This window comes from Haematobia irritans, chromosome 1 (genome assembly GCF_050003625.1).
Source record: "Haematobia irritans isolate KBUSLIRL chromosome 1, ASM5000362v1, whole genome shotgun sequence".
NCBI classification, from domain to species: domain Eukaryota; kingdom Metazoa; phylum Arthropoda; class Insecta; order Diptera; family Muscidae; genus Haematobia; species Haematobia irritans.
This window is the reverse complement of record NC_134397.1, coordinates 110,186,665-110,200,753: the sequence shown is the minus strand read 5'-3', so window position 1 is coordinate 110,200,753 and position 14,089 is coordinate 110,186,665. Positions and strand designations below refer to the sequence as shown.

The 14,089-nt window shown below is 35.0% G+C and overlaps 1 protein-coding gene across 1 annotated transcript; it reads right to left on the bottom strand.

The window, feature by feature from the left end:
* Positions 1–6,001: 6,001 nt before the first annotated feature.
* Positions 6,002–11,265, bottom strand: LOC142230919 (uncharacterized). The gene is made up of 3 exons (XM_075301539.1): positions 10,078–11,265; positions 7,182–10,002; positions 6,002–6,885 (listed from the first exon to the last, which is right to left on the bottom strand). Exons 1-3 carry the CDS (start codon positions 11,263–11,265, stop codon positions 6,002–6,004), a joined length of 4,893 nt encoding a protein of 1,630 aa, XP_075157654.1.
* Between the last annotated feature and the right edge of the window lie 2,824 nt (positions 11,266–14,089).

Here is a 14,089-nt window from a genome sequence, read left to right as displayed (position 1 = left end):
CAACTATCGAAATCAATGGTTTGCGGATAACTCTAAAATGGATGCTTGTCGCTATACTTGAATCTGATTACGATTTGGGGGAGGCAAAAGAGATGGCCAAAATTGTATTGGTTTAGAGGAATTTCATGGGACATGTTATGGATTTTGAACAAGTCAACAAAGCGACTAAAAAGTATGATAGACTTTCTCCGTTCATCTGGTCTTCTTGTACTCTTGAAGGGTCATGGATTCTTTGGTTCCAACCACTCTTAATTTTGAGCGCCATCATCATCATCACCATCGACCATCACGTGTGCGATTGGCAATCCGCGTGAATCATAGCTTAAAAGAGTCTAATTTTAGAATGAAGTCTAATTTGTAATTGCTTCTTTCACACTTCTGCGGGTTGACTCTGGCCTGCCGTCCGGTTGGTTTGCCATTTCATTTCCTTTCATTCACTTTCTCTGGCATATAACTTTTGATTTTATTTTCACACTCCACTAGTTTTTCCAGTCGGCCACATAAAAAAGTGTATGTTTTGTTTCTGCCATAGGAGAACATAAAAGAGCTGAGACCTCTTAGCCATACCCCATGTTTTGATGAGTTATTTTTTTTCTTTGTGAAGAATTTCCTCTTGGTTGGAATTTTTAATATTCTTGAGTGGTGGAAGTATTAGTTTACCTATTTGACATATCCCGTTTGGCCAAGGCCGTATTCAGGGGGGGGGATGAGGGGGATCAAACCCCCCCCGAAATGAATGAATATTTTTATATAAATAAATATATATTTTTAGCTGCATAGAAAAATCTTATCGAAGATGTTGAAGAAAAGCTGGAGGTTTTATTTTGAAAAACGCTTACCTATAAAACTTGCACAAATCATAGAATACTAGTTGAAAAGTCCGTCAAACGACGGTCGAAAAAAACAAATTGTTTTTGTTCTCGCACCACAAATTTCATTTTTGGAAAATGTATTTCTGCTTTTTATGTGTGTTTGTTGTTCTTTTTGTGAACATGACTCGCTTTGTTTGGCCATAGAACAACAACGAAACAGCCAAACGCACGTGTGTAAATGAAATGGAAATGGAAATGAAATGCGAAAAGATGGAGGCAATAAAGAGATATTTCCAAACGTGCATATTTTAAAAATTTTGGTCACTTTGCCAGTTACTCAGGGATGGAAAATACAATTTTTAAGAAAGTACAAAAAGGTATTTTTTGATCGGAAAGGTACTTGTTACTAAATTTCAACAAAAATTTCACTTGAATATTATTGTCAAGAGACTGAATTTTAAAGAAAATAAAATTTTGACAAAATTTTCTATATAAATAAAATTTTGCAAAAATTTTCTATAGAAATAAAATTTTCCATTCGTTTTGTTTTGTTATTGTTGGTTTTGATCTTTAAGCATTGATGTTTTTTTGTTGCAGCTTAAAACCATACATTGACTTAACTACAAGTGTAGCTTAACCAACAGAGGAAAAGAATGTTTGTCAAATTTATTTGGGCAAAGACCTATAGACTGCAAGATGGTTGGATGGTTTCGGAATTACCACATTCCTCATCAGCATCCTCTACTTGCAGCAAAACTATCAACCAATTATCAGAATAAATTCAGGCAGTTCATTAAACCCAACAATGAACCACACTTGAACCCTCCGAAAAAAGGTTTTGTATGATAGCCGGCTTATGTCGAAATAATTTTGCAAAAAAATTCTATAGAAAAAAAATTTTGCAAAATTTTTTCTATAGAAATAAAATTTTGCAAAAATTTTCTATAGAAATAAAATTTTTACAAAATTTTCAATTGAATTAAAATTTTAGCAAAATTTTCTATAAAAATAAAATTTTGCAAAAATTCTATACCGAAATAAAAAATCGATAATATAGAATCGCATTCTTTTTTCGACTAAAACATTCTTCAAGTTCAATAAAATCCTGTTTTTGACTATGTCTTTTACAAAATCGAGATTTTCTTCCCACATGAACATGTCTGTTTTGCCATATTTGTAAAAGACTATTAGCAAATAAGGTTGATAAAGACTTTCTCAAAATATTAAAATATTTTGTCAAAGCTATTGTACCATAAATCTGATATCGACTCAAAAATGTCTACACAAAAGGTACTAAATCATTCGCGGTGGTACTACGGTACTGACCGGGGTGAAAGAGGTTTGAAAAAAGTACTATAGTACTGCATTTTCTATCCCTGCAGTTACTACGTGCTCATCCGAACGTTCATTTTCAACAATGAAGAGATTAAAGACGTATCTTAGAAATTCGACTAGCGAGAGTAGACTCAAAGGATTGGCATTAATGTCGGTTCATCGCCGAATAAATGTGCCGACTGAAGAAGTCATTGATTTATTTGCTGCCCAAAAAGCCCGTCGGCTCAATTTAATATTACAACAAGTATATGCAGCACTAAGTTCGGCCGGACCGAATCTTAAATACCCACCACCATGAACCAAATATTAGGGTTTCCTTTGAAATTTCAGGAGGGCTTGAGGACTTGAGGATATTCCCGAAGATAAATTTAAAGATTTCACCTATGAGGACTATATCAGATTCTGGATTTATAAGAACCATTTTTGAACCATTTTAGAGGAATCATTAACATCTCTTGTAAGTATGCAAGAAAATTATAAAATAAAGTCTTGATTTGAAATCTTAAATCTGTAGAAGTAAAATCTGGAAATTTTACATTGAGTTTCAAGCAATTTTCATGATCAGTGCGCCTTCTACACCCTAAAGAAGTGAAGTCGGTCTATATGGAGGCATTACCAAATGGATCGATAAAAACTTAATCCGATACACGTTTTTGTGAGCCTAAAATACCAGAATATTTACAATTTCAGGCAAATCAGATAAAAACTACGGTTTCTAGAAACCCTAGGAGTTAAATCGGGAGATCGTTCTTATGGGGGCTATACTAAAATATGGACCGATACTCACCGTTTTCGGCACACCTCTTTATGACCCGAAAATACCTCTAGATTTCCAATTTCAGGCAAATAGGATAAAAACTTCGGATTCTAGAAGCCCAATAAGTAAAATCTTGAAATCGGTCTATATGGGGGCTATACCAAAATATGGACCGATACTCACCATTTTGGGCACACCTCTTTATGGTCCTATAATACCTCTAGATTTCCAATTTCAGACAAATTGGATAAAGACTACGGTTACTATAAGCCCAAGACCCCAATTCGGGAGGTCGTTTTATATGGGGACCATACCAAAACATGGACCGATACTCACAATTTTTGGCACACGTATTTGTGGTCCTACAATACCTCTAGATTTCCAATTTCAGGTAAATTGAATAAAAACTGCGGTTTCTATAATCCCAAGAAGTAAAATCGGGAGATCGGTCTATATGGCGGCTATACCAAAATATGGATCGATACTCACCATTTTTGGCACAGCTCTTTATGGTCATAAAATACCTCTAGGTTTCAAATTTCAGGCAAATTGGATAAAAACTACGATTTCTATAAGCCCAAGACCCCAAATCGGGAGGTCGGTTTATATGGGGACTATATCAAAACCTGGACCGATATAGCCCATCTTCGAACTTGATCTGCCTGCAGACAAAAGACGAGTTTGTGCAAAATTTCAGTACGATTGTTCATTATTGAAGACTGTAGCGTGATTACAACAGACAGGCAGACCGACAGCCAGACGGACATCGTTATATCGTCTTAGAATTTCTCCCTGATCAAGAATATATATATATTATATAGTCGGAAATCGATATTTCGATGTGTTACAAACGGAATGACAAACTTATTATACCCCCGTCACCATTCTATGGTGGTGGGTATAAAAATATTGTATACATACCTATGCATAAATAAAATTTTCTACACCTGAGATTATATGAATATTTTTTTTAAAGTTGAACCCCCCCCGAATTAAAATCCTGGCTACGGCCTTGCGTTTGGCGATCCAACATAAATTAACGAGAACGAAAATTCCAAACAATTATAGACTTGGGTTCTTTAAGTACTGGATAATCAATCGATGACATCAACTGGTTTAATACGATGACGGAAAATAAGTAAAATTCTACGTTACAAATTCACTGATACTGATTTGTATGATAAAAAGACATTGGATAAAAAACCTATTTCCACTGGCGTAGCTAGGGGGTGCTGCGAGGGGTCCTTTAAAATAATGACATTTTAATTAAATTAAAATTTATAATATTTGTTTCAAAATTTTATTCATTAAATTTAGGCCACAAATCTCGTCCCTCCGTTAAAGACGTATGTCTCTAAACAAAGGAAATTTTTTCTTAGAGTACACAAAAATATTTTTGATTTAATATTTAAAATTTTTTTAAATTAACTGATTTATTGAATCTTTAGATGTTTTAATGTTTTTTTTTTTGGAATTAAAAAACCATGTTTTTATTTTGAAGTATCTGCACTCAAAAGTTTACTTGGATCCAAAGATTTTGACCCTCCCTTAAGGATTTTGGTATTGATTCCGATATAAAGATGAGGCTTCTTTAAAATAAAGACATTTTTTGCGACCTATCTCGCTTTAAATATAGGATCTATAAAGTTAGGATACAGATCTCATTTAACGAATTTTCATTCTGTTTTATATTCACATATAAATACATGCTATTTTAAAAATCTAAATTATAACGGATACTTCAAAGTAAAAAATGTTTTCGTACTTCCAAAAAAACTTTAGAGCAAAGATGCTAAATCCTCCAAATAAGTCTTATCATATATTTGAAGAGTTTTTTATCTTAAATGTAAAGATTCAATATTTCAGTTATTTTAAGGACGATTTCTTTAAATCAAAAATGGGGTTCTTTACCTTAAGGAAAATTTGCCTTAGCTCAAAGACACGCGCCTTTAACGGAGGGATGCGAATTTTCAAAATGTAAATGTCAAAGTAAAAAATGTTTTCTTACTTCCAAAAAAACTTTAAAGCAAAGATGCTAAATCCTCAAAATAAGTCTTATCCTATATTTGAAGAGTTTTTATCTTAAATATAAAGATTCAATATTTCAGTTAATTTAAGGACGATTTCTTTAAATCAAAAATGGGTTTCTTTACTGCAAGGAAAATTTGCCTTAGCTCAGAGACACGCGCCTTTAACGGAGGGTTGCAAATTTCCAAAATGTGTGTCCTAAATTTAACGAAAAAAAATTATAAACTTTATTTTAATTAAAATGTCATTATTTTAAAGAAGTTTGTCCTTAATATTTTGTAAATTGCGCATCCTAAAATTTAGGTTGCGTAATCTTTAATTTAACGTAAATATTTTTTCAGTGTGTTCTAATTTGGATTTTCAAACTGACATTTGTTTGTGCGTGAATAACTTTATTAATATATCGCAAAAAAAGGATGAGGATTCCATAAATGAGATCTGTATCCTAATTTTAGTTTTATTGATCCTAGATTTAAAGCAACATTGGTCTCTAAAAAATGTCTTTATCTGTCGGATGCTGCATTTTAGGCTCGGAATCATTACCAGAATCCTTAACTTTTTTGAAGGTACAAAAAATAATTTACATTTTTTCTGGCTTTTTTGCTATTTTTGGGTAATATAGCGTTTTTCGTGAAACAATTCTGCCAACGCTGATTGCAACCACTTTTATATCTACTTCGGCAGAATGATCTTTGAGGCTATGTATTGAGCATTTCATAATAGAAGTTTATCTGGAGGCATATCTTTTTTGCAAGGGTCTATTTTTCTATAAATTTTGAAAAAAAATCTACTTTTAAGTTAAAACGAATAAAACTTTTGAATAAAATTAATTTTGTATGTGTTGAAAAAAACCAATCTTGATTTAAACTTGTGAAACCGTTTATTCAAATTTTGGTATCTTTTGGTAGAAGTTTTTCAACAATTAAATTATTTTTATGTATACTGACAATATGTGAAAAGTTATACAAATTTCAATGATATTTTGATTTATATAAAATCTGGTATGCACAAGTAACAATTATTAACATATTCTCCCCCACGTAAATTGACTTGGGAAATTTTCATAAATTTATGTGGATTCGACATCAATTAAGGCCAGTTTAGATATAGGTCGTTTGAGGATGCCGACACTTGTTCTAACATCTGCTGATCTTGATATGCCGTCTTTTCCTTTGTACAAATGGACTATTCGACCAAGTCCCCATTTTGATCTAGGAGCGTTCGTATCACATATGAGGACCAAACATCCCACATTCATGTCTTTAGTTGGTAGGCACCATTTCACGCGACGAGTGAGATCGGGGAGATATTCTCTTATCCATCTTGACCAAAATCCATTTTTTAAGTTTTGAGCCACTCTCCATTGTTTTCTCAAACTATTGAGTTTTGGATCGTAAGTTGCAGGTACTTGATTTGAGTTTGTAGTTCCTAGCAGGAAGTGGTTTGGTGTTAAAGGTTCCGGGTCGTGGGGAGTTACTGGAGTATGCGTAAGAGGTCTTGAATTTACTATATTTTCAGCTTCTAGTAGGAGACTGTAAAACACTTCGTATTTTGGGATCATATCTCTCATCAGTACATGTAGTGCTTTTTTAACTGACTGTATTAGTCGTTCCCATGCTCCTCCTGAAGCTGGGTCGAATGGCGTATTGAAAAGCCATTTTATTCCCCAAAAACATGACGATCTTTTAATGTGGTCAACGTCTAAAAATTCAAGTTCATTTCGAAGCTCTTTTTTTATAGCAACGAAATTTTTTCCATTATCGCTTCTTATTTGAGTGGGAATACCTCGTCTGTTTATAAAATTTCTTAAAGCAATTAGAAAGGCATCCGTGGACAAATCGGTTACAATTTCCAAGTGTATTGCCCTTACTGTGAGACACGTAAATAATGCTACCCATCGTTTTTCGTGTCGGCGGTGGAAAGACACATTAAATGGCTCAAATATATCTACTCCTGTATATATAAGGGACGAATAAATGGTGTTACCCTATCTGCTGGTAGTATCCCCATTTGTGGTTGAGTTGCGTTTGCCTTCCTTATTTTGCAAAGCACGCACTGATTTTCAATTCTTTTCACTAATACCCTAAGGGAAGGTATCCAATACTTTTGTCTCACCATTCCTATGACAGTCTCTGTGTTTTGATGGCATGTTTTCTTGTGATAGTATTCAACAAGTAAAAACGAAAATCTATGGTCTTTCGGGAGAATAATAGGTTTCTTAGCATAGTCAGACAGTATTTCGGCATTACCTAGTCTTCCTCCGACCCTTATTAGTCTTTGCTCGTCTATGTATGGACTAAGAGACACCATGGAACTGGATTTATCAATTGTCGTTCCTTCTAGCAGCTTTGAATATTCCTCCTGGAAATTTTCTTTTTGAATCTCTCTTACCAAAAAGAATTCTGCATGTTGTATTTCATCGGAATCCAATTCGTTTCCTTTTGTTGAATTTCTTCTTATACAAGAAGCGAATCTCAAAATCCAACCCATGACGCGTATTACTTTAGTGTAGTTGGATGACCGATTTATGATGGAATTAACAAATTCGACATTTTGTATTATTATTAATGAAAATTTCGACTTTAAGAATTCATCACTTCTATCTTTTATGTCCAACATCAAATTGTCTTTTGGCCAGTGCTTTTCATCTTGTTTTAGAAAGTCTGGACCAGTTTTCCAACGTCCCTGTGGTTCGTAATTGTATGAAAATCCTCTTGTAGCGGTATCGGCTGGGTTCAAGGCCGTGGGACACCAACGCCAGTCTGTGATTTCGGAATCCTCTAAGATTTCCGAAACCCTATTTGCAACATACTGCTTATACTTTCTATGGTCTGATCTGATCCACTTTATTACTGTGTGTGAATCACTCCAAAAGAAAACTTCGTTAACCTTTATACGGTCGTGACATGTTGTTATTGTTTGCTTCAATCTTGTTGCCATTACAGCGGATTGTAACTCTAATTTCGGTATCGAATGATAACGTATAGGAGCGCAACTCGTTTTTCCGGCTACGAATACGACGTCTGTCTTTTCTTTGTAAAGAACTCTCCAATAGGCCACAGTTGCCATTGAGTCTTCGCTTGCGTCGCAGAACATATGTAGCTCGATTTTCACTGCTGGGTCAATTGAAAAATAATACCTGGGTATTGCATATTGAGCGACTTTGTCCAAATTTTGAAGCCATTTTTTCCATTTCTCATTTATTTCTTCAGGCAAACTATCGTCCCATTCGACTCCACATTGCCATGCCTGTTGCATCAAAATTTTCACCGATATCATATAATCGGCAACAAATCCGAAGGGATCGAAAACGGACATTGAAGCACTGAGAAGTTGTCTCTTTGTAGGGATTACTTTCATTTCTAAAACTTCCTTTGGAACTTTGTGAAATTGAAGTTTGAAAAGAAATACGTCCAAGCGTGGGTCCCAATTCATTCCCAGAATTCGTTCAATGTGATCTTTACCAATATGTACAGTGTTATCGTTTGATATACCTAGGGTTAGCGCTACGGTTTTCGAATTTGTAACGAGATTATGCATAGTAAACCCCCCCGCTTGGTGAATATGTTTTATATTTTGAACAACCCTAATGGCTTCTTCGTTTGTCTCAAAACAGTCATCATAATCGTCGACATAGTGATTATTTATAACACTATACGAAGCTCGCGGGAACATTTCAGAAAACTCGGCCGCGTTAGTATTCTTAACATACTGTGCAGTACATGGGGAGCATGTAGCTCCAAAAATCATTCTCTGCATCACGTATGTCTTTGGCGGCTTGGAAGGATCTCCGTCTCTCCACAGGAATCTCTGAGCATCTTGGTCCGGGGTTACTATCTTCACTTGATGGAACATTTCTTTTAAATCGCCGCACACTGCAATTGGAGCTTGTCGAAACTGAAATAATACTTTAATCAACGGCTGATTTAAATCAGGGCCTGGAAGTAGAGCCTTATTCAATGAAATTTTGTCTACTTCTGCTGCGGCATCAAATAGAAGTCGAAGCTTTTTTTTTGTTTCAGTTTTTACGCCAAAATATGGCAAGTAAAAACATTTCCCGTTTCTTGTGGATGCTTCTTCTTCAGATAGAATTCTTGCGTATCCTTTGTCAATATATTCTTGTATTTTGATCCTATATTCTTCAGCGTATTGGGCGTCTTTTCCCATTTTCTTTTCTACGAGTTTAAGGCGGTTGAAGGCCATGGCATACGTGTTTGGGAATCTTTCAAATTCATTTCTCCATAAGAGTCCAGCCTCGAATCTATCCCCTTCTTTTTTTACCGTTTGTCTAAGAAGCTCTAAAGCCCTTTTATCATTTGGGGATATAGTCGGCTCTGTATGGCGTATACCGAAAGTTTCAATACCAAAATATTCCTTCATTAGACTTTCTAGTTTTTCAAATTTATCAGGCTCGTCGAACGTATTTAGTGGCCGTAAGTGACAAGAAACAAAGTCCTTCTTGATATTTTCTTCCACTGGTCCATATACTAGCCAACCAAGTCTCGTTTTAGTTTCAATAGGTTCAGAAGGTGATCTCATCTTGGGTGTTTCAATCGGAACGGTTAGGAAGGCATGAGCAAGGCTGATAATCATCTTTGGCTTCACGGTATTATAGCTGGAAAAGGGACATTCGACTTTAGTTATCTTGTTATCAAATTTTTGCAGCGGCAAATCAATTTTATCTGTAGAATAGACATTTTTCATATTATAACGCTCGCAATCTGGACCTCTTCCACTTATTGTGATATCCACGATTTCAACACTTTCCCGCGATACCTGGCGATTAATCCATTGAATTTCTAAGACGTCTTTTTTACCTTTCAATCCCAACAGATTTTTTACTTCCTCGTCAATCATCGAAACATTTGCTCCGTCGTCTATAAATGCATATATTTCAACGGTCCGGTTTGAGCCATATAAACGCACCGGAATTATCTGAAACAATACTGATTTTGCGTTTACCTCTGCTAGACAACTTCGGGCTTGAGTTTCAACTACTTCGGTTTTACCTTGCTCCTTGCTGTTATGTAAAACTTCGTTATGAATACTACAACATCCATTGATTCCACACTGTTTTTTTGAAAAACAGTTTTTTGTCTGATGTCCAAATTTTAAGCACGAGAAGCATAGCTTCAAATTCTTTACCTTTCTCCATTTAACCTGAACTGGAAGGTTTGCAAATGTTTGGCATACAGAGAGTGACTTACAATTTTCTTTACAAATCGGACATTTTCTGTCGTTAATTGTAACACAAGCGAATTTTTTCTTAGCCTCCTTGGAGTTCATAGGCAGAGAATCCTTGACTATGTTAATTACTTTTCGGAGCTCTGATAACCATTCTGCAAATTCTCTGACAGTAGGCATGTGGCCAAGCTGAAGCGATTTTTCTGCCCACGATAGTCTTTTATTTGGCGGAAGTTTTGCTACCAGCTCACTTAGCAGTAATGGGTTGGCAAGGTGATGGTATCCCCCTACGGAGCTGAGGAATGCAGTCATGGTTCCCACCTTGTGGGTGAATTCAATTAAGGCATCTAGGTCCGAATCTTCCACGTTTGGTAAAGATCGTATTTTTTCTATCTGCGATCTTATTAGCTGTTCTGGCCTGCCATAAGACTCCTCCAGCGTTTTTATTATGTCGCTCACATTTTTCGAAGATGTTAGTAATGACTCTACCGTCTCTCTTGCTTTTCCTTCTAAGCAGTCCCTTAACCGCATTATATTGTGTAGGTCAGAGTATTGAAATTCTTCTGTGGTGGTTAGGAAAGATTCTTTAAAGGTAGGCCAGTCTTCCGGTATTCCGGAAAACTTTGGTAAGGGGTAGATTTTCTTAGCTCGATGTATAATAGGCTGCGATTCGAGAACAGGTTGAATTGTCTGTCCAGTTCGGTTGGGAGCCATTGGCGGTTGTTGATTTTGTTCGTAGTTATTTAAAGATAAAATTGTACTTACATTTTGGTTTGGTTCCCTAATTACTGATTGATTTAGTTCTCGTGAAATTTCATCTCTTACTTCTGCGCGAAGTGAGGTTAGTGACTCCCGCATTTGAATATTGTTGTTTTCAACCATGACTTGAATAGATGATATTTGACTCGAAAATAATAGCCTCATGGACTCGAATTGTTGTTGAAACATTGCAGTTACTTGGTTCAATTCAATATTTGGCGAAGTTATTGATTCAGGTGACGACGATGGTAAGGGAGGATGTAAATCGACCAACGGGATATTTGTTTCCTGGTGTTCTCTAGCTGGCGAGTTTGGTCTTCCACATACTTGTACTTGATGAGGGGAATCCTTTTCCGGAAGCCCTCGGGATGGTGAACGTGTCAATGGCATTATTGGCGAAAGACCCTGTAGTCTTCTACTTTTTCTCATAAATCTTCTACGTTAGAAGCAGATTGTTCCCAATATGAACAAATATCTTTATTTCAATGATCCTTCACAAAAACAGATCCTATTCTCGTTTTCAAAACAAAATTTGAATAAATAATTGTTGAAAAAAACCAATCTTGATTTAAACTTGTGAAACCGTTTATTCAAATTTTGGTATCTTTTGGTAGAAGTTTTTCAACAATTAAATTATTTTTATGTATACTGACAATATGTGAAAAGTTATACAAATTTCAATGATATTTTGATTTATATAAAATCTGGTATGCACAAGTAACAATTATTAACAGTATGATAGAATTAACATTAAAATAAATTGAGATAAAATTATAAAAGAATTATGGGATGGGTCACTTACCATAACAGGTGATTTCGCCAAAAAAAAAACACTCGCTTTTGCTATTGTCTGCTTTTTTAAATGAGACGAAATGAAATTAGTTCCATGTAATCGAATAAATTCTTTCCAACAGCAATGAAAAAGTTGTACTGAAGAAAGCTAAGAGCTCACCGCAAACCACAAGAACCTTTTTGCTATTGGTTCTGCTGGGAAGTTTTGATTTATTATTGAATTTGTTTTGGTTTGGGAGTTACTCCAGTACTCCACTTCTATTTCTTATTTTTGGACGTTTCACTTTTTCCAGTCGGGTTTGGTGTTTTTACGAACGAAGAATGCCAAGATGTTGGTAAGTTCGATGATAAAATTATGTAAATGGTACACTGATATTTTATACAAATGTTACACCGATAAAAGGTGAACTGTTTAATAGCATGAATGAACTACGTTGTGCGAAAATTGTACTAAATGTTACTCCACATTTTAAGTTTTTTTTTTTTAAAAGTGTTGTTAAAACCAGGAAAATTTAATTCTCTGTTGTACTTTTTAACTACACCCTCAAAAACATTTGCCTCTGTAACATATACTCCCAAACATATTCTGCTTCAAGCATATATATTTTCAGAATTTGTGCAAACAAAAATTGTTTGCACTGTGCAAACATATTTTAAGCATATTTTTTTAGGGTCCGAATGCACAATTTAATGTGCAAATTGTATAATATTTAAATTTAAGCAATTACAATTTTTGATTTTGATGTATGTTATGCAATCTCATTTATCAACATAAAAAATATGTCTCTCAAGCAGAGCACCATTCTCATTAAATTTTCTCACTGTGTTACGGTGATGTCTTTCGTTATCTATCTCCATCGCCATCTTTATCTCTCTTGCACTATCTGACGTTTCTAAACACATATACGTTTATACGAAAATTCCAAATTAATATATGTTTGCATCCAGAGATATTGTATTTAAGAAATTGTGATGTCCCAAACAAAATACGTTCTAATATATTAACATATATGTCCCAAACATGTTATACTAGTTTATGACCATTATATGCTTGCACTTAAAAAAATTGAGTGTCAAACATATAATTTTTACACCATATGAAAAACACGCTTTTTCGTCCGTGTACAACTCACAAAAATACACACTCTCATAGAAGAAACAAGTAAGGAAAGTCTAAAGTCGGGCGGGGCCGACTATATTATACCCTGCACCACTTTGTAGATCTAAATTTTCGATACCATATCACATCCGGCAAATGTGTTGGGGGCTATATATAAAGGTTTGTCTCAAATACATACATTGAAGTATCACTCGATCTGGACAGAATTTGATAGACTTCTACAAAATCTATAGACTCAAAATTTAAGTCGACTAATGCACTAGGGTGGAACACAATGTTAGTAAAAAAAATATGGGAAACATTTAAATCTGAAGCAATTTTAAGGAAACTTCGCAAAAGTTTATTTATGATTTATCGCTCGATATATATGTATTAGAAGTTTAGGAAAATAAGAGTCATTTATACAACTTTTCGACTAAGCAGTGGCGATTTTACAAGGAAAATATTGGTATTTTGACCATTTTTGTCGAAATCAGAAAAACATATATATGGAAGCTATATCTAAATCTGAACCGATTTCAACCAAATTTGGCACGCATAGCAACAATGCCAATTCTACTCCCTGTGCAAAATTTCTACTAAATCGGAGTTAAAAATTGGCCTCTGTGGTCATATGAGTGTAAATCGGGCGAAAGGTATATATGGGAGATATATCTAAATCTGAACCGATTTCAACCAAATTTGGCACGCATAGCTACAATGCTAATTCTACTCCCTGTGCAATATTTCAACTAAATCGGAGCAAAAAATTGGCCTCTGTGGTCATATGAGTGTAAATCGGGCGAAAGCTATATATGGGAGCTATATCTAAATCTGAACCGATTTCAACCAAATTTGGCACGCATAGCTACAATGCTAATTCTACTCCTTGTGCAAAATTTCAACCAAATTGGGGTTGGCTTCTGGGACCGTATTAGTCCATATCGGGCGAAAGATATATATGGGAGCTATATCTAAATCTGAACCGATTTCAATAAAATTTGGCACACTTGACTATAGTACTAACTGTTCTTCTTGTGTAAAATTTTAAGCAAATTAGGGTAAAACTCAGGCTTCTGGGGCCATATAAGTCCATATCGGGCGAAATATATATATGGGAGCTATATCTAAATCTGAACCGATTTCTTCCAAAATCAATAGGGATCTATTCTGAGCCAAAACACATACTTGTGGCAAATTTGAAGTCGATTGGACTAAAACTGCGACCTAGACTTTGATTACAAAAATGTGTTCACGGACAGACGGACAGACGGACATGGCTATATCGACTCAGGAGCCCACCCTGAGCATTTTGGCCAAAGA